Below are 26,107 nucleotides of genomic sequence, written 5' to 3'. Positions count from 1 at the left end.
TTCCCCCAGGTCCCTGGAGCTTGTCTGAGGAAGGGCTCTCTGTGCCCTATCCCAGCGCTTTCTAATTTATGGAGAACTGGGGACTTACCATCCAAACTTTGCCTGCTGGGCACCTGAGCTTAGATCTGCCAAGGGCTGAACTTCTGGTAATTTCTCTAAAAATGCTGTCATAGACAGCTAGATGAGAGGTCGGAAGGAAAGGATGTAAGAATGAGTGAACACATGGGTAGATGGATAGGTAGATGAAGGAAGGGCTCATTAATTCATCCATCAGATTTTGAGAATCAGTCAGGTCATCTGTTAGGGTTCTCCAGAAAAGTAGAACCAACAGGGTTATAGAGGCTGACAGGTCCCAGAGATCTACAGTCAGCAGAGCTGGGAGACCCAGGGGAACTGATGGTGTACTTCCCGTCCGAAGGCAGGAAAAGTCAATGTCCCAGTCTGAAGACAGTCAGGCAGGAGGAACACCCTCTTATTTGGAGGAAGGTTAGCCCTTTGTTTCATTCAGGCCTTCAACTGATTAGATGAGGCTCACCCACATTATGGAGGGCAATCTGCTCGACTCAGGCCACTGATCTAAATGTTAAACTCATCCAAAAACGCTCTCACAGAAACATATGTAATAACACTGGACCAAATATCTGGGCACCCTATAGCCCAGTCATGTAGACACAGAATTAACCATCTCATCAGGCATTGAGTGCACTTGGTGAATGAGACACAGGTCCCTGCTCTCATGGAGCTCAAAATCTTGCAGGGAGACACACAAATTAGTCTGAGTGTGACCTTGGAGTATTGTGCTTGACACTCAGAGGAAGGGGTAATAAATTTGGTTGGGGGTGGGGAGGGGAGATGTATGGAGCCGGTAATATGGGAATTCAGGGATGGCGTCCCAGAGGTGGTGACATTTGAACCAGGCCTCAAAGAATTGGTCGGAATTCTTGCTGTGTGGCATTTGCCAAGCAGATGTGGAGCTGAGATTTTATCTCTCGACATTTGGGCCTGGATGGGCCCTAGGGAGCCTGGAGCCCCCTGTTCAAGCTCCCAACCCTACAGCTCTTGGTTACTATTATAACCAAGTTACTGTTCCCTAAGCCCCTGACTTTCCTTCCCAGTTGGGGCTCCGGCTGGAAAATGCCGAGGAAATGGCCCACAGGCTGTTTGGCCCCAAGTCATTCTGGGGGCAGGAAGAGGAGAGACAAGCCCAGGCGAAGGAGCCCCCAGAGGCAGAGCCAGGGCCCACACTGCAGCCGGCCGACCCCGCCTGTACAGGAGAAAGGTCCAGAAAGATGAGAGACTTGCAGCAGAAGGTAAGGGAAGTGCCTGTGCCCAACTCATTTCACCCTCCCTCCTGTCAGGTGCCAGCTTGGGCTTTGGGACTGGGGGACCCAGGTGTCCATGAACTCTGACCCTGCCCTCCCACCCCTACCCCCTTACAGAAGCAAATTGCTGGTCAGATCTCAGCAGGGAGCTGCTAGCCTGCCTTCTTTTGAAAAACCATTTGATATATCACATACATAGAAAAGTACCCACCTTGGAAGTGTGTTTCCATCAGTGAAACATCTTGTAACCAGCACCCAGACCCTCATAAGCTCCCCAGAGGCACCCTTCTGCCTCTCTATTCTGGTTTACTCACCCATAACCAGAGGTAAGCAACCACTGTTCTGACTCCTAATAGCACTGAGTAACGTTAAAAATCAGCTTTGTTGAGGTGTAATTGCCCTACAATAAATGGTATGTGTTTAAAGTGTTGACACATACTGATTGACAAGTTTTGACATATGTAAATACCGTGAAGGGGCTTCACTGATGGCTCAGTGGTAAAGAATCTGCCTGCCAATGCAGGGGACAAGGCTTCCTTCCCTGGGTCAGGAAGATGCCCTGGAGGAGGGAATGGTGACCCACTCTAGTATTGTTGCCTGGGAAATCCCATGGACAGAAGATCCCAGCGGGCTACAGTCCACGGGGTTGCAGAGTTAGACGTGATTTTGTGACTGAGAAACAGCAGCAATACACCATGAAACCATCATCGACTAAATCAACATATCCATCACCCCCAAAGGTTTCTTAGTGCTCCTTAATCCCTTCTTCCTGCTCCACCCCTGCCCCCCTATTGTGATATGCTCTTTCTGTCACAATAGATGAGTTTGCATTTTCTGGAATGTTGCGTAAATGGAATCATGCAGCATATACTTTTGTCTTTAAAGCATGTGCTGCTTTCTGGCCTCACTTCCTCTATTCAGTGTAATTATTTTGAGATTCATCCATCGTGCAGGGTGTACTAATAGTTTATTTCTTCCTATGGTCAAGTAGTGTTCCATTGTAGGGATGGACCGCAGTCTGTTTACTACGTATTCACCTGTTGATGAACGTTTGCGTTATTTCCGGTTTGGGGGTTGTTACAAGTAGGGCTGCTATGCACATTTATGTACGGGGTGGTGGTTTAGTTGCTAAGTTGTGTCCAACTCTTGCAACCCCATGGACTGTAGCCTGCCAGGCTCCTCTATCCATGGGGTTTTCCAGGCAAGATACTGGATTGACTTACCATTACAAATCTTCATATAAACATATGTTTTCAGGTTTCGGGTAAATATTGAAGGATGGGATGGCTGGATCATATGTTTAATTTTTTAAGAGATAGCTAAATTGTTTTGCAAAGTGGTTGTACTATTTTGCATCCCCACCAGCAGTATATGAGAGGTCTAAGTCTTCCACATCCTCGCCAACACTTGGTAGGATTAGACTTTTTAATTTTAGCCATTCTAATAGTGTGCAGTAGTATCTCATGGCTTTATTCCCTAGTGCTGCTAATGTTGAGCATCTTTTCATGTGCTTATTTGTCATCCATGTGTCTTTGGTGAAGTGTATGTTCAAATATTTTGTCCTTTTTAAAAAAAATTGGGTTGGTTTCTTAAGAGCAAGTTTCGAACATTCTTGATCTATTCAGAACACAAGGCTTTTATTAGCTGTGTGACTTGCAAGTATTTCCTCACAGTGTGTGGCATGGTCTTTCCATTCCCTTAATGGTGTCTTTTTCTGGACATGCTGGGCCTTCCCTGTGGCGTGCAGGCTCCTCAAGTTGTGGCGCCGGGCTCTAGAGTGCATGGGCTCGGTAGTTGCAGTTGGGGGCTTCTCTTGGTTGTGGTGTGTGTGGTTAGTTACCCCACAGCATGTGTATCTCAGTTTCTCAACCAGGGATCAAACCCATGTCCCCTGAGTTGGAAGGCAGATTCTTAACCCCTGGACCCCCAGGGAAGTCCCAACAGTGTCTTTTAAAGAGCAGACATTCTTGATTTGGATAAAGACAGGTTTATCCATTTCTTTTATGTGTAGTGTTTTGGGTGTTAACATCTAAGAAGTCTTTGCCTAAAGCAGTGTTACAGAGATTCTTGGAACTCTCTGGAGACTTCCAGAGTTCTCTGCGCAACTCTTTCCCCTCTTGTACTCTGCCCTGCAATGTCCAGTCACCTTGGTCTCCCTAGGCTCCCAGATCCGTAACTCCAAGCGTCTGCCCTGCCCCACTCTGTTCCCCTCCCAGCCCCTCAGCCTGAACTCCCTCCAGGCGGGGAGCTGAGGCTCACCTTGCTATTTCCTGTCTCTTGGGTTCATCATCTCGCATTACCTGATGGTGTCTAATGTCTTGGGAACTTTTGTTTAATCTGTTTCATCTGAGTTTCGAGTTGCTCCACACGGAGCGGTAAATCCAGTCCCCGTTACTTCAATCTGGTTGATAGTAGAAGTCACATCTAGTTCCTTTTGTGAACTTTATGTAAATGGAATCATTTACATGTACTCTTTTGGGAGAAAAAATAAGATGACATTCACATAACATAAAGTTAGCCGTTTAAAAATATACAATTCAGTGACACGTGACACATTCACAGCATTGTGCAGCCAACACGTCTGTCTAGTAGAAAACATTTTCATCACCCCAAGGAGACCCCACCTCCGTTAGTGGTCACGCGCCATACCCTCATTTCCCAGCCCTGCCAGCCATGAATGTGCTTTCTGTCTCGATGGATTTATCTATTCTGGACATTTCTTATAAACAGAATCATACAATGTGTGGCCTTTTGTGTCTGGCTTCTTTCACCGAGCATGTTTTTGAGGTTCATTTGTGTCATAGCATGTATCAGTACTTCATTCTTTTTTTCTATCCCACAAATAATTCCTTTCTTAATTGAAGTATAGTTGATTTATTATGTGATGGTTTCTGGTGTACAGCAAAGTGATTCATTTATACATGTGTGTGTGTGGATACATATGCACTTTCTCGGATTCTTTTAAGATATTGAGTATATTTCTCTGTGCTCTATAGCACCTTCCCTGAATGAACTTCATGAACTTCCCTGCAGTGGTACAGTGCTTAAGACTCCATGTTTCCACTGCAGGGGATGAGGGTTCAGTCCCTGGTTAGGAAGCTAAGATTCCACATGCCTCGTGGTGCAACCAAAAAATACAAAATTTAGGAGCTTCCCTCGTGGCTCAGCTGGTAAAGAATCTGCTAGCAGTGCAGGAGACCTGGGTTCGATCCCTGTTTCAGGAAGATCCCCTGGAGAAGGAAATGCAGCCTACTCCAGTATTCTTGCCTGGAGAATTCCATGGACAGAGGAGCCTGGTGGGCTATAGTCCATAGGGTTGGAAAGAGTCAGAAACAACTGAGTGACTTCACTTTCACTTTCGTACAGTAAGTCCTGTTGTTTATCTGTTTTATATATAGTACTGTGTATATGTTAATCCCAAATTCCTAATTTATCCCTCCCCACCCCCTTTGCCCTTTGGTAACCATAAGTTTGTTCTCTATGTCTGTGGGTCTCTTTCTGTTTTGTAAATACGTTCATTTATATCATTTTTTAGATTCTACATATAAGTAATATCATGCGATGTTTGTCTTTGTCTGACTTGACTTAGTGTGATCATCTCTAGGTCCATCCACATTGCCGCAGATGACATTATTTCATTCTTTTTTATGGCCGAGCACTATTCCATCGTGTGTATCTCTCATCTTCTTTATCCATTTATCTCTCAATAGACACTTAGATTGCTTCCATATTCTTGGCTGTTGCTGCTATAAACATTAAGGTGCACGGTGTGAAGTGCTTTTGGTTTGCATTTCTCTAATAATTAGTGATATTGAGCCTGTCGGCCATCTGTATGTCTTCTTTGGAGAAGTGTCTCTTTAGGTCTTCTGCCCGTTTTATGACTAGGTTGTTCTGATACTGAGCTGTGTGAACTATTTATATATTTTGGAAATTACTCTTTTGTCAATTGCATCATCTGCAAATATTTTCTCTCGGTCTATAGGCTATCTTTTTTTGTTTATGGTTTCTTTTGCTGTGCAAAAGCTTCTAAGTTTGGTTGCTGCTGCTGCTGCTAAGTTGCTTCAGTCGTGTCCGACTCTGTGCGACGCCATAGACAGCAGCCCACCAGGCTCCTCCATCCATGGGATTTTCCAGGCAAGAGTACTGGAGTGGGTGCCATCGCCTTCTCCTCTAAGTGTGGTCAGGTCCTGTTTATTTTCCCTTTTATTTCTTTTGCCTTGGGAGACTGACCTAAGAAAACATTGCTACAATTTATGTCAGAGAATGTTTTGCCTATATTCTAGGAGTTTTATGGTGTCATGTCTTATGTTTAAGTCTTTAAGTTTATTCTTGTGTATGATGTGAGAATGCGCTCTAACTTCATTGATTTACAAACGGCTGTACAGCTTTCCCAGCACCACTTGCTAAAGAGACTGTCTTTTCCCCAATGTATATTCTTGTGTCCTTTATCATAGATTAATTGATCTTAGGTGTATGAGTTTATTTCTGGGCTCTCTAACGTGTTCCATTGACCTATGTGTCTGATTTTGTGCCTCATTCCTTCTTAAGGCTGGATACTACTATTCATTGTATGGATGAACCATGTTTTGCATGTCCCTTTACCCACTCATGGACTTTCGGGCTGCTCCCATCTTACGATGATTGTGAATAAAGCCGTCCACATCCTCTTTTTTGTGTCTGACTTCTTTTGCTTAAAGTATGTTTGTGAGATCAATCTGTGTTGCTGTGGGTGCTTACAGCTTGCTCATTGTCCTTGCTGTATAGCACTCCATGGTGTGAACAGACCACAATTTCTTTATCCAGCTACTTTTGATGGGCTATCCATTTACTGTTGACAGTTTCCTTATCCATCTTTAAGGCCAGTTTCTGGCTTACAGGCAGTGCGTTCTTGTGCATGTCTCTGTGGTGAATGTGTGTGCATACATTTGCTCCATGTGTGCACAGTAGTGGACTTGCTGGGCAAGGGGTGTGTGTGTGTGTGTGCTTCCTCTGGTTTCCCACTTGATACTAGTATTTGAGTATTTTTCTTACTGAAAACTTACTGTATGTAAACATTTTAATACCCATTCTGTGGGTGGGGACCTTACTTTACATAACCTTTTCCCCACCAATGGACACTGAGGTTGTTAGTCCCCTTTTGGTCTTATAAATGTCATTTCCATGTACATCTGGGGGTGATCAAGGTGGTGGCTGAGGCATTTCCTCACCTGTTCACTCACTAACCATCAGCTGTGACCCACACACAGCCCAGGAACACAAAGATGATCAGGGAATGGTCCCTGCCATCAACAGCCTCTTGGACTAAGTCTGAAGCCAGTAAGTAACTTGAATGAGGGCTGTGGGTTGGATATAAATGTTTTTTCTTAGAATCACAATCCCACAATTTCTTAGAATAACACAATTGGTCTGTTATTTTCTCTCACTTTTTTAAGGCCTTTTTTTAATTTAGGCTTCTTTTTTTTTTAATCAGTTAATTAACTTTTGGCTGCTCTGGGTCTTTGTTAGTATGCACGGTCTTTCTCTGGTTGTGGCGAGTGGGGGCTACTCTTCATGGCGGTGCTCGGCCTTCTCACTGCAGTGGCTTCTCTTGTTGCGGAGCACAGGTTCTAGGTGCGCGAGCTTCAGGAGTTGCAGCGTATGGGCTCAGTACTTGTGGCGCTTCAGCTTAGTTGCTCCGTGACATGTGAAATCTTCCTGGACCAGTGGTTGAACTTGTGTTCCCTGCCTTGGCAGGCGGATTCCTAACCACTGTGCCACCAGGGAAGTCCTGTCTTCTCGCTTTTGATATATATTCACTTTGCAAGATATATTTTGCACAAGTGCAGTGATGACTGGGACTTCCCTGGTGGCTCAGACGGTAAAGCGTCTGTCTACAATGCAGGAGGACCTGGGTTCGATCCCTGGGTTGGGAAGATTCCCTGGAGAAGGAAACGGCAACCCACTCCAGTACTCTTGCCTAGAAAATCCCATGGATGGAGGAGCCTGGTGCAGGCTACTGTCCATGGGATCACAAAGAGTCGGGCACGACTGAGCGACTTCACTTCTTCAGTGATGAGTGACAGTAGTCCTTGGCCTGAGTGCTGGAGAGACAGAAGGGCATGGTGGGGACCGTGGTAGAGAGGCTTGTAGCTCAGGCCTCGGCTCATTGGCAGCCGCCGCTCAGTTCTGAATGCCTGTTGCCCTTTCGGGGAGGGGGAGACTGGGAGGCAGTGGGAGACAGGCCAATATTTCTCTTTTTTTGAGGAGCTGGGTATCTGGATTTTATATAAAATCTCCCAGGTTTTAAATAGTAGAAATAAAAAAAAATACATACTGCCTGAAAAATAAAGACCAAGAAACTGTCACAGACCAGAGAAGACTGAAGAGACATGATACCAAACACCATGTGGTACTGGATTGAATCCTGGGACAGAAAGAGGGTGGAATGGAAAAACTGGTGAAATCCGAATAAAGTCTGGAGTTTAGTTAAAAGCATGTTGGTGTTGGTTTCCTCGTTTTCACTGTGCGTCTTGGTCGTGTAAGATGCTAACAGTGGAGGAAACAGGGTGAGCTGTACATGGGAGCTCTCTGTACTAGCTTTGCAACTTTTTCTAAATATTTTTATTGAAGTATAGTTGTGGCTCAGCTGGTAAAGAATCTGCCTGCCATGTGGGAGACCTGGGTTCAATCCCTGGGTTGGGAAGATCCCCTGGAGAAGGGAAAGGCTACCCACTCCAATATTCTGGCCTGGAGAATTCCATGGACTATATATAGTTCATGGGGTCGCAAAGAGTCGGACACGACTGAGTGACTTTCACTTTCACAGTTGACTTACAATATAGTGTTAGTTTCAGGTTTACAGCAAAGTGACTCAGTTTTCCATGTATGTATGTGCTGAGCTTCGTTGCTCAGTCGTGTCCCACTCTGTGAGACCCCATGGACTGAAACCTTCCAGGCTTCTCTGTCCATGGGGATTCTCCAGGCAAGAATACTGGAGTGGGTTTCCATGCCCTCCTCCAGGGGATCTTCCCAACCCAGGGATTGAACCCAGGTCTCCCACACTGCAGGTAGATTCTTTACCAGCTGAGCCACCAGGGAAACCCCCATATATGTATATCTACTCTTTTTTAGATTATTTTCATGTATAGGTTATTAACAGAGTATTGAGTAGAGTTTCCTGTGCTATATAGTTACTTATTATCTATTTTATATGTAGTAGTGTGTATGTGTCAATCTCAATCTCCCAGTTTATCCACCCCCTTTCCCCTCTGGTAGCCATAAATTTGTTTTCTATATCTGTGACTCTATTTCTGCTTTGTAAATAAGTTCATTTTAGTATCATTTTTCTGGATTCCACATGTAGGTGATATCATATGATATTTGTCTTTCTCTGTCTGACCTACTTCACTCAGTATAACAATCTTTAGGTTCATCCATGTTGCTGCAAAGGGCATTATTTCATTCTTTTTAATGGCTGAGTAGTATTCCATTGTACCACCTCTCCATTACTCTGCTGATGGACACTGGGGTGCATCTATGTTTTTGAAATGCAGTTTTGTCTGGCTATATTGCTGGATCATATTCAGCCTGGATCTTTAAAAGCCTCTATTATTTACACACACACATTGCACTGGGTGTTGGGTAGACTGTGCAGGTCTAAGAAAATATATCTGTAGGTTCTGCCTGTGGACCATGAGTTTTGCAAGTCCTGTTCTGAACCCCACAAGCCCTTGACCTTTCTCTCCAGCTGCCCCTTCCCCCTCCCAAGGTCCAGGGGCCTTGCCTGGCTAAGCCAGACCTGTTCCTGGTCACAGGTGGCCCGGAGTCGCGGGGAGCGGCAGGCGCTGAAGTGTCAGCTAAGCATGAAGGTGTTCGGGCATGAGTTGAGCTTTGTCAACTGTGGGGCGATGGGGAGCCACGTGACGCGCCAGTCCCTGAACCTGGCTGAGCTTGCCATCAAACTCCTGAAGGTACCTCAGGCTGGGCTTGGCCCATCCCTGCTGTCTGACCTGATGATGTTTCCTTTGATGCTTTGGGGGAATACTAAAGTACTTTCAAACTCAAGAGCATGAAATTTGGAACCAGACTGCCCAAGGTCAAAAATTGGCCGCACCACTTACAGCCTTGGGCGTATTGTTGAATTTACCATGACCTCAGTTTCTGCATCTGTGAAATGGGCATGATAGAATAGTAGTAATAATATCTACTTCATAGAGTGGTTGAATCAAATGACTCAGTGCAGTAAAAATGCAGCAAAGTGGAGTGTCCCTGGCACTTACTAAGTGCTCTGTGCCAGGTGTGCAAGCAGGGCCCACACCCTGGGTGGGCCTGGATGCCTGACCTCTGACTATGACCTGCAGTAAACTGTCTTGGTTCAAACCCCAGTTCTGCTGGTTTCTAGCTACGTGGGCTCCGCTGGGTTATTTTTATCTGTTTGGGGGCTCTGTTTTCTCATCTGGAAACTGAGGACAATGATAAGGTTCTGTCTGAGGGTTGTGAGGGGCAAGTGAGGGGGTCACGTGCACTGTACTGTTCTCCGACTGCAGGGCCAGGAGGTGCAGGCGAACCGGAGGCTGAACCTGGTGATGGAGGAGCTCACCTTTCCCACCATGTCTGGCCTCCCAGCCCGGTTGACCCTCAATGTCTCGGCTGCCGTCAGCATCCGGGTCCGAGGGACAGCCGACTTCCAGCAGCGCTCAGATTTCTCTGTGAATGGTTACGTCAAGCCCAGGTAACTGGCTCTTCAGATCTGGGGGAGATAGGTGGATCAGGGCCTCCCCCTGCAGAGAGCTGGGGCATCAGCATGGGCTGAGGCGGGAGCCCTGCTCTGCTGACTACCAACTACTGTAGATCGAGTGTTTTTTGTGCCAAGAGACTAAGGAGATCCTGGGCAGTTGTGCCCACTTTACAGATGAGAAGACTGAGGCTCAGCAAGGTACAGCCCCCGTGCCCAAGGTAGCACAGCAGCTGGGCTTCACAGTTTGTGTCTCAGCCCCACTCTTCCCTCTGCCTCTTGGGGGAGAGGGTGGGAGGAGAGGGAGAGGGAAGAGCATTTAAGGTACAGGAACCCACATGGCCACACACAAGGAGGACACTTTTCTTATTTCCATTAAGGGTTAAGGAAATTGAGACTCACAATGAGTGCACAGCTGACCCTTGGCCACATGGCATCAAGGATTTTGAGCAGAACAATGCTCACCTGTCCCAGGCCTGCTGGGCGACTCTCCCAGTCACTAAGCTGACCTGCCTTTCGTTTCTGGGTCCAGTGTGGGGAATGTGGGTGTCCTATGCTACCTTTTGTTGGGCATAGAGACCTTGGGCTTGGGCTCTGACAACCAGGGCTCCAGACTGGCTGTTCCATGTCCCAACTGTGGAACTCATGCAGGTGGTGTCACCTCTGTGAGCCTCGGTTTGTCTGTCTGTTAAATGGGGCTAATGATGGTGAGGGTTCGATGGCAAGGTATAGAGTGGCCCACATGGAGTGTGTGGTCAGTGATGGCCACAGCGGAGGGGCCGCTCTGACTCAGGACCATGGAGTGAAGCTGACAGGGGGTTCGTGGGTGGTGTGTGGGTTGGCACTGGTTTGGCCATTGCCTGGGGCCATAGGCTGCAGCCGTGTGCTTCTTCCGTAGCGTGCTGCTCCAGATCTCTGCACAGATGGGCACAGTGGGTGCCCTGGGGCAGGCCGGGCTGAGGTGGGTGACTGGTGTCCGCGGAACCGCCAGCCTGGATGGTGGGATCCAGGCGAGGAAGGGCCAAGACCTCAGGGTGCATCTGAATACACCAGAGGAGGGCATGGAGCTGTTCCACTTCAGGTGGGTTCCCGAACCCGGGGAGGGAGCCCGTGAATATGTCTGTGTGTGAGGCAGGGTGGGCACTGGTGTGAGTGTGGGTGTCTGTGAGAGTGTGCATGCCTGTGTCTGAGTGTGTGTGCCTACGGGTGTGCCTTTGAGTCTGTGTATGTGATTGCATGTCTGTGGGTGTGTTTGTGAGATAATTTGCCCATGTCAGTGAGTGAGGTGTATCGTGTGTGTGTGTGTATGTGTGTGTGTCAGGGTAGGGTGGGTGTGTATGTGACAGGGGCTGAAGGAGACTGGGAGGTGGGGACTCCCACAGTGCTCAGATCTTTCCGGGGGTCCCTCCTGGGGTCTGCTCTTCCCCAGCCTCCTGGAGAGGTGATACTTAGAGAACAGTGAATTCAGAGGAAACAGGAGAAGCCAGACTGCCCCCACCCCCACCTCCTCCTTTCCCTTGCTGGAGGCCCTGTTGCCCACCTGACCCTCTCCGGGCAGCAGCCAGTGGGGTCTCCTTTTACTTGTCAATTAAATCCTATCACGCTCCCCCTCCCCTATTTAAAATCCCTTGCTTGCATCCAGGATAACCCAGCTAGCATGCTTTCCCTGCCCGATGGAGGCCCTGCCCACTCCCTCACCAGTCTCCTGCCACTACTGCCCCCCCTCACTCCCTCCCCGCCATTCTGACCCCCTCACCACCCTTTTGTCGGTGGTCCTAAAGAGCCCCCTTTATTCTCACCCCAGGGCCTTTGCACCTGCCATTCCCTCTGGGATGCCAGCTCCTTCTCATCCTTTGATTCTCTGACCATATATTACCTCTGCAGAGTATCCCCTCCAAACCCCCCAACTAACCAATGCCTCGCTGTATCCCCAAGATGGATGCTATGCCCATGCCATCCCATAATTTAGGTTTTTCATAGCGCTTGTCACCCCCTGTGTTCATGGACTGACTCCCCCACCAGCGTGCTGGTGCCCCAAGGGCCTGTCCGGTTCCTGGTGGGACCTGCCGCAGTGCCTCGCCCTGGTGGGTTTATGGATGAATGCAGTGAGTCACCTGGCACTTCCTCCCTTCCCACCCAGCTCTCAGCTGTATCTCGTCACTGGGGATGGTGTGAGGAGCCTCAATCACATTCCCAGCCCTTCCAAGGCCCAGTCCTGTACCAGTAAGGAAGGTGGGTACCAGCAGGCCCTCCGTGTCATTGTCCCAGGATGGGTGTCTGGGGGGCTGAGGGGTAAGATAACAGCTCCAGATTCCAGAGTTATCTTCTGCCCAGAAAGTACTTATGCCCTTTAACTCAGTGATGCTGTGTCTAGACTCTGTGTGTTAAGTTACTCAGTCGTGTCCGACTCTTTGTGGCCTCACGGACTGTAGCCCGCCAGGCTCCTCTGTCCATGGAATTTTCCAAGCAAGAATACTGGAGTGGGTTGCCATTTCCTTCTCCAGGGGATCTTCCCTATTGAGGGATTGAACCCACGTCTTTTGTATCTCCTGCATTGGCAGGTGGGTTCCTTACCACTAGCACCACGTGGGAAGCCCTCCCTATACCTTATGAAAATAAGCCAAAATAGCTTTAAAAGTGCCGAATGCACAGAGATGTTTGTTACATCAGTATTTACAGAGCAAAGAAAAAAAAGGTGGCAACTCAAATATCCAACAGTAGGAGAATGGCTTATTATGACAGCCTTTGAGCTAAGTATAGACTTTTACATTTCCAAACAGTGAAAAAATAATCAAAAGAAGACTATTTCAGAACATGTGAGAAATTAGTGAAATTCATAGTCCAGTGCCCAGAAATGAAGGTTTCTTGGTGCAGAGCCACTCCCCGTTGTCTGCGGCCTTTCTTCAACAACAGCAGAGCTGAGTAACAGCAAATTGCGGTCACGGTTGTGTGACCAGCAAAACCTCAAGTATTTACCATCTGGCCATTTACTTGAAAATGTTTGCCAACTCCTGGTTTAGTAAAATACCGAGATATCCCGTTAACTTTTGAAGTCTGTAAAGAAGGGCATTTTTTAGTAGATTTTTTGCATTTCCTTTTTTACGTATGTTTATATGTGTGTATTTTTGGCTGCGCTGGGTCTTCACTGCTGCATGCAGGCTTTTGTCAGCTGCGGAGAGTGGGGACGACTGTCTCCTGTGGTGCATGGGCTTCTCACTGTGGCGGCTTCTCTCGTTGCAGAGGGCGGGCCCCGGGCAGAGGCTCAGCAGCTGCAGCACAGGGGGTCAGTAGCTGTGGCGTTCGGGCTTAGTTGCCCCATGGCATGTGGGATCTTCCTGCCCCAGGGATCAAACCTGTGTCCACCGCATTGGCAGGTGGATTCTTGACCACTGGACTACCAGGGAAGTCCTGAACTTCATATTTTAATAGCAAGAAAACTCTTTGATGATAACAGCAGGTCAAAGGCAACAAAATTGAGAAGGAAGAGAAGGAGGTAGATCAGTTGCAGATCTTGCAATCATCTGGAGGGTAAAGTGGGGGAGGAGCCTACTTAAGTTACTCCTTTAGGCTAAACAGTGTCCTGAACACTCACTGAGCTGTAAATCCTCCCAGCTACAGCATGGGGCTGGATCTATTATCAGTCCCCATGGACAGATGAGAAACACCAAAGCACAGAGATGTTAGGTAACTTGCCCAAAGTCACACAGCTGGGCAATGGCAGAACGGGAATGTGGATCCAGGCTTTCTTGCTCCAGAGCCTGCGTCCTACATCTTACTGCCGGATATTCTGATAGTCTACACGAGGGGTCCTGAACCAGGGGTGATTTTGACCCTACCCTTGCCGGGGGACAGTTGGCAATGTCTGTTGACATCGCTAGTTGTCAGACTGGTGTGAGAGGTGCTAAAGGCATCTAGTGGGTCAAGCCCAGGGTAGTCCCCCACAACAAGGAATTATCCAGGCCACGGGTTGAGAGTGCCAAAGCTGAGAAAGCCTGGTCTACACACCACCACCTGCTATGATTAATGACTAAATGATACTGTTTCTCCGAAGAATGTGGAGGTACTCTTTCTTTGCTGATGGGAGCGTCCGTGGCCCGGCCCGGAGCCCTCAGCTCTCTCCTGATTGGTGGTGCCTGCTCCCTTTCCCACAGCAGCCCACACCTGGGGATGGCAGGTCTGCACTGAGGTGCGCTGGCCGGCGCCCGACCAGCCCTCCCTGCTCTCGGTGCCTGTGTTCGCAGCCGTGTCGCTGAAGAAGCAGGACCGCGGGCTCCAACAGTATCTGCTGGAAGCTGCCTACACCCTCCACCCCCAGGTAGGCCCTAGGGAACCTTCTTCTTTCTCAACTGGATTCAGGGCCTCCCTAGGTCTTCTACTCAGGGGTCAGCCTTGAGCATCACTCATAAGGACGGGGGCCTCCTCCCTGGAGCTGTTGGGCTGGGCTTGTAGTTCCCCTCCTGCCTCAGGACCCTTGCACATGGGCTCCTCTGTCTCTGGCTTGTTGGCTTGTTAACTCTGAATCAACCTTCGTAGCTCCATTCAAGAGGTCACCTCCTCAGGGAAGCCTGCCCTGATTGCCCTGAAATGGCCATGTTCATTTGTTATGTGCTCTAAGGGGACTGTGTTCCTTCCCTTTCAGTCATATTTGTGTTCATTACTGAAGCTGGTTAATTAAGATCTGTCTTCCCCACTGGTCACTCAGTTCCTGGGAACAGATCCAGTGCCTTTCTCACTCCTGGGTCCCCAGCACCTGGCACAGAACAGACACTCAACAGCCTCCTATCTGACCTCCCAGTTCCCACTCTTGTCTCCTTCCCATGTGTTTTCCACCAGCAGCCAGCCAGACCTTCCAAAATCCCTAAAGGATTGTGTCCGTCCTCTGCTCAGGACTCTGCAGTGGCTCCTTATCTCTGAGTAGGAGCCGAGCGCCCTGACCTACAGGCTTTCAATGATCCAGCCGTGCCGGCCTCTCCTCCCCATCTCCCCGCTTTTTGACCAGGTTCACCGCTCTCCAGACACACTGACCTCCTTTTAATTAAATGCCAAGCACATTGCTGCCCCAGGGCCTTTGCATTGGTGATTTCCTCTGCCTGGAACACTCTTTTCTAGACATCCACTTGACTCTGTGCCTTGCTGCCTCCTGGTCTCATCAAATGCCCCTTCCTCAGAAACAACTTCCCTCCCCTGACCACCCGGTCCAGAACAATGACCCCTGACTCCGAGTTTGTCAGCAGAGCACTCACGGCCACCAGCTGCCGTCTCACTTCCTTCTGTGTCTGGAGGTCCTGTGAGTGTGGCTGCCAGGAGGGCAGGACTTTGTGTATAACACTCGGCTGCACCCCCTGTGCCTGTAACGGTGCCTCGCACACAGCAGTGAATGTTAATTGGTTCTGGGTAAATGTACGATGGTGCAGGATATTAAAGAGGGCTCATGCGTTAAGCTGCATTTTCACCAGAACCAAGGATTTGGGTAAAAGTGATGGATGAAGAAAAGACTCCAGGAGGACCCAGTAAGAGCGTGGGGACAGGAAAGAAGCTGAGCAAGGGTGATGGCAGGTGAGGTGGCAGCGTCAGCCTGATCCCTGGTCAGCCCTGGAGCAGGACTTATGTTGCAGAGTTTGGTCCCCTGGGGGCTAAGGAGCTAGATGTTTTTCCCTCCTTTGCTGGAGGGAATGTTCTGGAGGTCACAGGTGCCTGGGATTAGGAGCAAAGAACACAGACCCCAGTGTTCACTGCATCACTGTTTACAATAGCAAAGACATGGAAGCAACCTAAATGTCCATCAACAGAGGAATGGATAAAGATGTGGTACATATACATAATGGACTATTACTCAGCCATTCATAAAAAGAATGAAGTAATGCCCTTTGCAGCAACATGGGTGGACCTAGAGAGTGTCATACTGAGCGAAGTAAGTCAGAGAAGGAGAAATATCATGTGACATCCCTTATATGCGGAATCCAAAAAGAAGTTATACAAATGAACTTACTTACAAAACAGAAACAGACTCACAGGCTGAGAAGAAGCTTATGGTTGCCAGCGGGAAGGATGGGGCAAGGGATAGTTAGGGAGTTAGGGATGGACATGTACAAACAGCTACATTTAACATGGACACCCAACAGGGATCTGCCGTACAGCACGGGGAACTCTGCTCAATGTCATGTGGCAGCCTGGATGGGAGGGGAGTCTGGGGGAGATGGATACGTGTATATGTATGGCTGAGCCCCTTCATTCTCCACCTGATACTGTTGCAACATTGTTAATCAGTTACACCCCAATACAAAATAAAACATTTGTTTTTGTTTTTTTTTTTTAAAAAGCAAAGCACACAAAAGCTGGGAGATGAGCACGCTGAGCTGGTGAAGGGGCCCAGGGGGGTCCAGGCAGGTGTGTGTTGCAGCTGCTCCCCTAGTTGTCGGCCATATAAACTGAGAGCCTGTTCCTGTGGTCCTGAGTTGTCCTGTAGGACTCTCCTCCAGGATGCACAGCCCCAGACTCCTGGTTTTAGGGTTCTTGTCTTTCAAGAACAAGAATGACCATAAGAACTCAGGTTTTGGGGTTTTTTTGGAAACACACATTTATTTATTTTGGGGTCTTCATTGCTTTTCTCTAGTTGCGGCTAGTGTGAGAGCTTGGGCTCCTCACTGCAGTGGCTTCTCTTGTTTCGGATCATGGGCTCTAGAGTGTTTGGGCTTCAGTAGTTTCTGCATGTAGCCTCAGGAGCTGCAGTTCCCGGGCCCCAGAGCACAGGCTCAGTAGTTGAGGCGCACGGTCCCAGTTGCTCTGCAGACTGTGGGATCTTCCTGGACCAGGGATGGAACCTGTGTCTTCTATGTTGGCAGGCAAATTCTTTACCACTGAGCAACGGGGGAGGCCCGGAACTCAGTTTTTTTTCAGGTGGGGGGACCTGGATGGGTTCTTGGTCTTGAGGACTCTGCCATGTTTACAGAAGGACTGCTGGCTCCCTCAAGAAGCCTCAGCTCACATCTTCATGGGCACGCCCGGATCGGAAGTGCCCAGGGACGTCGGGGTGGACATCAGCTACAGCTGGCCTCAGGGGAAGTTCCGTCTCAAGCTGCTCCATCCCAAGAAGAGAATCGAGCTTGATGGTAAAGACAGTGGTCCCCCTGTCACTCTGCCCCCGGCCACAGGCCAGATCCATGGGCCAGATACAGCCCACTCGCTGTGGACTCCTCAGCCACCTTCTGAGGTTGGCACTACATAGAGCCCTGTTTAATGGACAAGGACCCCGGGGCTCAGAGACTAGGAAGCCAGGAGGACATCCCCCAGCGAAGGCAGGGGTGGATCCAGGATGTTGAACCCTGGTCTCTAAACTCTCATGTTGTCTCCCAGGAAAGATCGAGACTGTCCAGAGGGCCCGCATGGGTCACCTGGAGTTGATCCTGGATGAAAGGGACGTCTACTACATCAAGGTTTGCACCCCATCTTCAAACCCCTGCTGTTGACACCTGCCACCTCCCAGGACACTTCCGGTCCCAATCCCTGCTTACTCATCACCACCTCCTTTGGTGTTTTTTGTTTCTTTTTCAATTTATTAATTAATTTGTTGAATTGCATCGAGTCTTAGTTGTGGCATGAGAGGTCTTTGCTGCAGCATATGGGATCTTTTGCTGCGATGCATGGACTCAGTAGTTGTAGGGCGTGGGCTTAGTTGCCCTGTGGCATGTGGGATCTTAGTTCCCTGACCAGGGATCGAACCCATGTCCCCTGCATTGGAAGGTGGATTTTTAAAAAATCTTTATTGATTTATCAGGACTTAGTTGCATCACATGGGACCTTCACTGTGGCATGCAGGACCTTTCAGTTGTGGTGTGTGGGTTCAGTTGCCCTAAGGCATATAGAATCTAGTTTCCTGACCAGGGATCGAACCCAAATCCCCTGCATTGGTAGGCAGATTCTTAACCACTGGACCACCAGGGAAGTCTCTCTCGTGCTTTAGCTGTTCTTCTCTATCCACCTACTAGGACCATCTAGTATGAAAACAAAAATGGGTTCAGATCTTACCACCATCGATGTCAAAAATTGGTAATAGTAACACAGGAGCATGCTTTTAAAAATTCAGTGTAGACAAAGGTATAAAATAATAAGTCAAAGAGTGCTACTCCCTAGATTTCCAGAAGAAATATCAAGGCACACACGGAGAAATCTGTGTGAGTTTTCCAGGGCTGCTCTATCAAAGTACCCTGAATTTTAGGGGGCTTAAACAATGGAAATTTTCTCATAGTTCTGGAGGCTAGAAGTTCAAAATCAACATGCTGGCAGAGTTGGTTCCTGCTAAGGCTCTAATCCATGCTTCTCTCCTGGTTTCTAGTAGCCTTGGGGATTCCTTGGCTTTTAAGTGGCTGTCTTCCGCCTTGTCTCCTCATTGTCTGCCCTCTGTAGGCATCTATGCCCAAATCTCTCTTTTTGTAAGTTTCCCAGGCTGGATTAAGGTCCACACAAATGACCTCATCCTGCCTTCATCTGCAAAGATCCTGTTTACCAGTATGGTCACATTCACAAGTCCTGGGGGTTAGCTTTGGAGGGAAGCACAGTTCGGCTCATAATATTATAGATTTGAAAAACCTTTCAGTTTTTAAAAAAACATCTATTTATTTATTTTTGACTGTGCCGGCCCTTTGTAGCTGTGTGATCTTTTCTCTAGTTGCGGGGAGCAGGGACTACTCTCTATTTGCAGTGTGGGGACTTCTCTTGTGGCTCCCGGGCCCTAGAGCACAGGCTCCGTAGTTGTGGCTTGCTACTGATTTGCTTCACCACATGTGGGTTCTTCCCAGACTGGAAATCAAACCTGTGTCCCTTGCATTGGTGGGTGGATTCTTGACTACTGAGCCACCAAGGAAGCCCTATAGGTACTTTTTAAAGTTTTCAACCTGGAGGACCTAAATGGGACTCAGTGGATCCTCTGAAGCCCCTGCAATTGTGCAGAAGTTTTGTGTCTGTTCTCCTTCTGGGGAGAGGGTTTAGACTTTCCAGCCAATGCTCAAGCAGGTCTGTGACTCCAAAAAGGATAAAATGAGCAGCTGGAGACTTGCTCCTGCCAAGCAGGACCTCTGGGCCCCTTTGGCCATGAGTCTGGTTCTATATCTGTCTCCAGTGGATTCTCAGAGAGGTCCGAGTTGAAAATTAAAGCCAGGGTTGGAATTTTTGCAGCATGAACACACTCTGAGCTCCCAAATCTGCTTCCTGTCTGGGTGCGAAGACCAAGTGTCAGGGGAGAGCATCTTCCTCTTAGAACCCCAGCTGCCTGCTGGCTGAGACTACGCATCATTTCAGAGCTCCCAGGAGCCCTGAAGCAATTCTGCTTTGCTAAGCACACGAGTGCTAATTGCCTGCCCCTCTCCAGAGGGCTGTCCTGCAGGCCTGGAAGCATTGGCCTTTAGAGAAACTACAGTTCTAGCTGCCTCAGACTCATCACGATCCTGGTAACACCTGGAGCTTCAGAACTTTCCAAAGCCTTTTCTAGGATGGGCAGGGGACACATATGTCTTTGACCCTGGGTCTCTGTTTTAGTCTTCTTGGTAAGCCTGCAGGAAATGAGGAAGCTAAGGCAGATGAACTCAGGAATACAAAGCAGAAAGGCTGGGCTCAAGTCAACTGAGAGTTTGTGGGCTTTAAGGACAGCGTGGAGAGTGTTAGATGTCAGTGCCCTCTCCCCTGTGCAATGATAGAGCATCCCTAAGTCCCAGGTTGCTATTGATCCAGCTCAGCTGTGATTACTGATTCTCTCTCTCTTTTTTAAAAAATATATTTATTTATTTGGCTGCACTGAGTCTTAGTTGGTGCACATGGGATCTCCGATCTCTCCTGTGGCTTGTGAGATCTTTAGTTGCAGCATATGGGAACCTAGTTCCCCGACCCAGGACCCCCTACATTGGGAGTGTGGAATCTTAGCCACTAGACCACCAGGGAAGTCCCTGATTAGTGGTCTCTTTAACTGATAAGTGTCCTGGTTTGGATGAGAAATTCTATAATCATGCTATGCACGGGCCGCACTTTGTAAAAGCTACAGCTAACTACCGAGCAGCTTCTGATACAGACCAGAGAGAAGCATTAGCAAGACACGCCATGAAGTGAGAGACGTGGAGCAGAGTGGAGAGTCTGTGTCTATTTTTGTGCAGAGCAAGAGGCAGCGTGTGTGTGTGATTGAGTACACATGTACACACGTGTGTACACACGTGTATATACACATGTATGTACACATGTACACACAAGTACACAGAGACAGACTCATATCTGTAGGCCCACACTGTCTCTGGAAGATGCACAGATGCAGGCACGGTGGTTGCCTTTGAGGGAGGCTGTGAGACCAGGAAGGGGAATGAAACTTATATTTTTCATTGTCTTTATTCATTTATTCAGTAGCTGCTTATTAAGTACCTACAGTATGCCAGGAAGACAGCTCAGTGGAAGAGATAGGCATACAGAATTCTCTCCTTTTGGAAGAGAATGGGAGAGATCATAAAATACATAAGCAAATTGTGATGCTAGGTGAATGTAAGCACTGTACGAAAAGGGAATTGATGAGCTAGATACAGGGGTCTGGACTATGAGAAAAAGGGTCTGAAAGTTGGCTTCAGTTTTTTATTTAATCATTTGGCTGCACTGACTCTTAGTTGTGGCATGTAGGATCTTGTTCCCTGACCAGGGATTGAACCTGGGCCCCCAGCATTGGGAGCATGGGGTCTTAGCCACTGGACTGCCAGGAAAATCCCTTCAGTTTTAAATAGGCTTACAGGGTAAGCCTGACTGAGGAGATAACCTTTAGCAAAGACATAAAGAATGTGCAGAAGAGAGCTATGTGAGTCTCTGGGGGAAGGGTATTGCAGGTAAAGGGCACAGCACGTACAAAGGTCCTGGGGCAGGAATGTGCACAGGGTTTCAGAAGCACAGCCTGAGGCCCCGTGTGGTTGGACCAGCATAGGAGAAGGGACGGAAAGTAAGAGGAGAGACCATGTAAGGCTTTGCCAAAGAGTAATCAGAGGACACTGATTTGTGACTGTTGTCAAGGAACAAAGGCAAAAACAGGATTTACAAGAGATAGAAGACCCTGATGTTGGAAAGGATTGAGGGCAGGAGGAGAAGGGGACAACAGAGGAGGAGATGGTTGGATGGCATCACCGATTCGATGGACATGAGTCTGAGCAAGCTCCAGGAGACAGTAAAGCCTGGGGAAGCCTGGCGTGCGGCAGTCCATGGGGTCACAAAGAGTTGGACACGGCTGAGTGACTGAACAACAGCATAAAGCAGCGGACAGTCTGGGAACAGTGAGGCCGTTGTTTCATCTTTTGGATAATCAGATCAGCTGGCAGCCAGCAGAGAGGTCTGTAGGATGGGTCTACAGTCGGCACAGCCATCAAAGTTGATAGCTGCAGCTGCTATGGGTTCTCTGGACAAACCTCAATCGTGGAGACATGGAGTATGTTTGGGGTCATCTGTGTCTTACCTGCTGGGGTCCTCCCTTGTGCTGTTTGCTTTGTCTGGCCAGGGCTGTGTGGCTGACTTCCAGAGCTAGTCTGGCTTATTGTTGTTTTTTTTTTTTTTTTAAATATTTATTTGTGTGTTTGTTTATTCAGCTGCATCGGGTCTTAGTTGCAGTGTGTGGGCTCTCGAGTTGTGGCTCATGTGCTTAGTGGCCCCGCAACATGTGGGATCTTAGTTCCCCGACAGGATCGAGCCCATGTCCCCTGCATCAGGAGGTGGATTCTTGACCACTGGACCTTGTTGACCTTTGCAAGGACTTTGGCTTTTAGCCCGAGCAAGATAGGCATGGCATCATCTCCCGCGCGTGGAAGTGCTCCCCCTGGCCACCAGGGCAGGAGCCAGGAGAGCGGGGAGAAGGTTCTCACAGCAACACAGGCGTGATGAGCAGGCTCAGGCCGGGGCAGTGGTGGAGGTGGCCAAAGTGGTTAGATTCCAGAATATTCTGCAGGGAGAGCTGGCCAAGAGTCCCTGACAGATTGAAAGGGGGGCAGGGAGGAAGACTCATTCATACTTTGTCTGAATTTGAATAGGGATTACCCATTCCCTGGCGGCTCAGAAGGTAAAGAATCTGCCTGTAAAGTGGGAGACCTGGGTTTGATCCCTGGGTCAGGAAGATGCCCTGGGGGAAGAAATGGCAACCCACTCCAGTATTCTTGCCTGGAGAATCCCATGGACAGAGGAGCCTGGCGGGCTACAGTTTATGTGGTCGCAAAGAGTTGGACATGACTGAGTGACTGACACTTTCATTTTCACTTACCTATTGTAAGCAATTTCGTAAGAAATTTGAGAAGGATCAGCCCAGAAGCACATTAACCTGGCTCCATCTCCTGCCCTCTGTCCAGTCCTGGTTCTTGCGGTCAGGGTGGGGCCTGTTAGCCGAGCCCGTCCCCACAAGTGATCTGGGACCTTTCCAGGGCCGGAGCAACCTGTGGCCAGCAGTGGGCGGCGAGGCCCAGCGGTTTGAGGCCCAGCTGGAGGTCAAACTGGTGACATCGGGCAGCCCTGTGGTCCTCGCCGGAAACCTCAGCTGGCAGGCAGGCAGCCGGTTGGCCTTCTCTGTGTCACTGAGCAACTTGCTGGGTGATGAGGCCCGCGTGTCAGGTAGGAGGAGGGTGGTGGCCCTCCCTGCCACCTTTCCTTAGTGACCAGGCTTCGGGAGAGGAGGGGAGGGCTGAGTACCCCACTCGTAGTTGCCATCACCCCAACTCCCAATATTCACATTCCACTTAAGGAAAACCCAGACCTTATATCTGCTTGCAGCCTCTGCCTCGGTCCCCAATGTGCTCAACTGGCCCCATGAACCATAAACCAGCACCTTTTGGACTGTCTGGGTTCCGACCCACATGACGTATTACAGGATATGTAAAAACACGTTTTGCATTTTTGACCCAAATTGCATGGGGCGCTGTTTGGATCTTGAATACACAACCTGGCCTGGATACCCACCCACCTGACCAGGCGCCGGCCCTGGTGCTGAAGCTGGCGTGGAGCCCTCCCAGCGGTGCTCCTCGTGGGGTGTTCTGGGAAATTCTGAGGGAGTGATGTGAGTGGCTGGCCCTGGTGACCAGCTGGCCTGTGTATTTGTGATAGTCTTAACCATCATGGCTATTCCTGTGATCAGGCTACATGTGTAGCAGAAACAAGTTTCAGAAAGTGAAATTTACCTAACGACCCTTGACACACTGTCATTTCTTATCTGTCTGATCCCGTTTTGTCTTATTCTACTTTATTTAAAACCTTTTGGTCTGAACCCACAAAAGTGATTTTTGGGGTTGCCAGCTGGACAGTGAAAATGCTATCAGCGGCCCTGATGTCAACGGTCCTTGGTAGAGACTCAGACATTGGTTCTACCAGGACCCCCTGGGCTGCTCCCCCATCCTTTCCTCACCTGGCACCCTGGGGTTGAGGGCCAGTCCCTGGGGCACGGCTCATGACCACACTGTACCTGCCCTCTCTCCACCCGCTCTCCCCACAGCGCTGCTGGAGAAGAAGGTGAAGGACGGGCTGCAGGTGGTGTCCCTGGGTGGTGAGCTCTTTGTGCCGGGGCTTGTGGGGCTGCGTGCCCTGGGCCAGCTGCAGCGGCTGGGCCACCTCTGGACCAGCTACCTGAGGATCAAGTATGGCCTCCGGGGTATGCCTGTGTGCTGGTGGGGGGCGAGCTGGGGAGTGGCTGGACTTGTGCCCTTTCCTGGGGCGGTGGCTCCGAGGGCTTAGGTGCCGATGTCACCTGGGGTGTTTTGGCCTTACCGTATAGCTCCTTAGCTAAAGAGTCACTCTATTAGTTTTGAATGGAGCTAAGTCCCTGCCCGTTAAAACAAGAAAAACTCTGAGTATGTGTATTGGTGCATTGCTTAGTTGCTCATTCGTGTCTGACTCTTTGTGGCCCCATAAAGTGTAGCCCACCAGGCTCCTTTTTCCATGGAGATTCTCTAGGCAAGGATATTGGAGTGGGTTGCCATGCCCTTCTCCAGGGGATCTTCCCAACCCAGGCACTGAGCCCAGGTCTCCCGCATTGCAGGTGGATTCTTTACCGTCTGAGCCACCTGGGAAGCCCTGAGTGTGTTGGGGTTGGGCATAAATCAGTCTCTTAAAACCTCCAGTTGGCAGATTCCAATGAGTGACGTTAGTTGAGGCAGCTCCAGAGGGCTGACTGAAGCAGGGCTGTGCCGGATGCTCCTCTGCTCAGAATGAGGATGGAGGGCTGCCTGGCAGAGGAAGGGCAAGGGTCTCTGGGTTGCCCCGCACAGGTCAGGCCAAGCAGCTGGCTCAGGAGTGCAGCACCAGCCAGAAGCTGTGGGCAGAGAGCGGCTCAGAGGCCGCCTACAAGCTGGAGCTGAACCACAAACTCCACTGCACGCAGATCCCAGCTTTCAGTCACAAGGTGGGTGCTTGAGCCAGTTGAGGGGGTCTGGAGAGAGCCCCCAGGGTCAGGGAAGTGGTGGGTGAGCACCCTGAACCCAGCCTCAGAGAGCTCAGTTGCTCAAGGTCATGTATGGGGATGGATCACAGATTGGAACTTGGGTCTCATCTCCCCTCTGGTTCAGCTGGTGTTTATTGAACACCTGCTCTATGCCCAACCCTGGGGGAGAGCTGTGCTCAGGGCAGCCCCTGGTCTCTGTCATCCCATTGCTGGGTGCGGGGCCAGAGAGCAAGAGACATGGACCAAATCAAGTGAATTATAAATGCCATGGATGATAAACAGGGCAGAGACTGAACGAACACAGGGGAGTCTAATTTGGACGGGGCTGCAGGAAAGGCTTCTTTGGTGGAAATGTATTTTACTTTTTAAGTAAAAAAGTGAGATAGTTCTGTTCCCATGGAAGTGTGCTATAGCCAGAGGGAACAGTAAGTGCAAAGATCTGGGTCTGAAGGGCAAATGGAGGGCTTAAGGAACTGGCAGTTCACCAAAGTGATGAGGGGCAAGCCAAAGGGAGAAGTGGCTATTTCTTGGTTAATTTACTTTGTTTCCAGTTTGCCTCTCCCTCTGACCTACTGCTTCCACAAAGGCGGGGCTTCTGGCTCCTTCCTTCCTGGCTATCTAGTGCGCAGTGAAGCGCTTACCTGGTAGCTGAGGGAAAATGTGTCCAATAATTGAATGAATGGATGAGCCTGTGTTACCTCAACCTGTGGTTCAGAGGCAGGAGGAAGCAGAAGGGTGCCAGGAGCCCCCAGGTGGGGAACCCTGATCCTTGTAGATTCAGTCCAGGGAACCAGAGGCTGCTGTGGGAGAGTGGAGCAGGGGGAGGTCTTGGGCTCATATGAAGATCAGGAGTCATCTTCCCATGGTGGACTGGCTCTTTCTACTCCTTATCAGGGCATGGATAAGGCTTGGGTTGGGGCCTTCTAGTTTCTTACCTCGGGATAGAGGGTGCCAGAAATATAGTCATGAAAGTAAATCATATTCGAATGCAAAATTTTATAAAATCAAAATCAGTGCAAAAAAAAAAAAAAAAATCCACACCTATTACAGAATTCTCTCCCCAAATAAGCAAGCCTTGCATCTCGGGATGGGTGGCAGCGAGGAGACTCAGGACTGGGTACACAAGGCTTCCTCGGGGGTCTCCCTGGGCGGGTGTGTCCCCAGGTCCAGCTGCAGCACGACGAAGGCTCGAGCCACCTGCGCTGGGAGCTGGAGGCGAGCTACGGGAAGCACTGGGATGACAGCCGCAACAGGAGGCGCCTCCGCATCCTCCACACCTTCCAGAATGACTCGGGCCCAGCCCTGAGCAGTCACTTCCTGGAGGTGAGTCGCACCCCCGCAGGGCCGGTCCCTGGAGCTCAGCATGCACATGGCAGCAGGTTCTCAGTTACACGGACGCAGGAGCTAAAACTCAGGCCCAGAGATCTTCCCTTTGGCATCTCCGGCCCCCGTGTCCCTGGGGAAGTTAAACATTTGCTGGTGTGCCTTGCGGCGGTTTGCAAGGGGGCTTGGGAAATGCAGATTTCCAGCTGTAAAAATGCATTTTGGAAATGGTTCACTTGCAGGGTTTCCTGGAAGGTGTGCTCTTTTTGGAAAATCAGGAGTAACTTGAGAGCCTAGCCTCTGAACATGCTCTTACAAGGCACATGT

The 26,107-nt window shown here is 49.4% G+C and overlaps 1 protein-coding gene across 1 annotated transcript in view; it reads left to right on the top strand.

The window, feature by feature from the left end:
- LOC129638166 (uncharacterized) overlaps positions 1-26,107 on the top strand; it is a 154,118-nt gene that overhangs the window by 33,484 nt on the left and 94,527 nt on the right. Inside the window, exons 16-27 of the mRNA XM_055562730.1 lie at positions 1,116-1,310; positions 9,116-9,271; positions 9,848-10,032; positions 10,934-11,116; positions 12,176-12,267; positions 14,187-14,350; positions 16,985-17,144; positions 17,389-17,468; positions 22,452-22,638; positions 23,513-23,668; positions 24,285-24,418; positions 25,622-25,780. Coding sequence (XP_055418705.1) covers positions 1,116-1,310; positions 9,116-9,271; positions 9,848-10,032; positions 10,934-11,116; positions 12,176-12,267; positions 14,187-14,350; positions 16,985-17,144; positions 17,389-17,468; positions 22,452-22,638; positions 23,513-23,668; positions 24,285-24,418; positions 25,622-25,780 — 1,851 coding nt within the window. The remainder of the gene's footprint in view (positions 1-1,115; positions 1,311-9,115; positions 9,272-9,847; positions 10,033-10,933; positions 11,117-12,175; positions 12,268-14,186; positions 14,351-16,984; positions 17,145-17,388; positions 17,469-22,451; positions 22,639-23,512; positions 23,669-24,284; positions 24,419-25,621; positions 25,781-26,107) is intronic.

This window comes from Bubalus kerabau, chromosome 23 (genome assembly GCF_029407905.1).
Source record: "Bubalus kerabau isolate K-KA32 ecotype Philippines breed swamp buffalo chromosome 23, PCC_UOA_SB_1v2, whole genome shotgun sequence".
In the NCBI taxonomy this organism is placed as follows: domain Eukaryota; kingdom Metazoa; phylum Chordata; class Mammalia; order Artiodactyla; family Bovidae; genus Bubalus; species Bubalus kerabau.
Note: the sequence above shows the minus strand (reverse complement) of the source record. Positions and strands in the feature narration are given on the sequence as shown.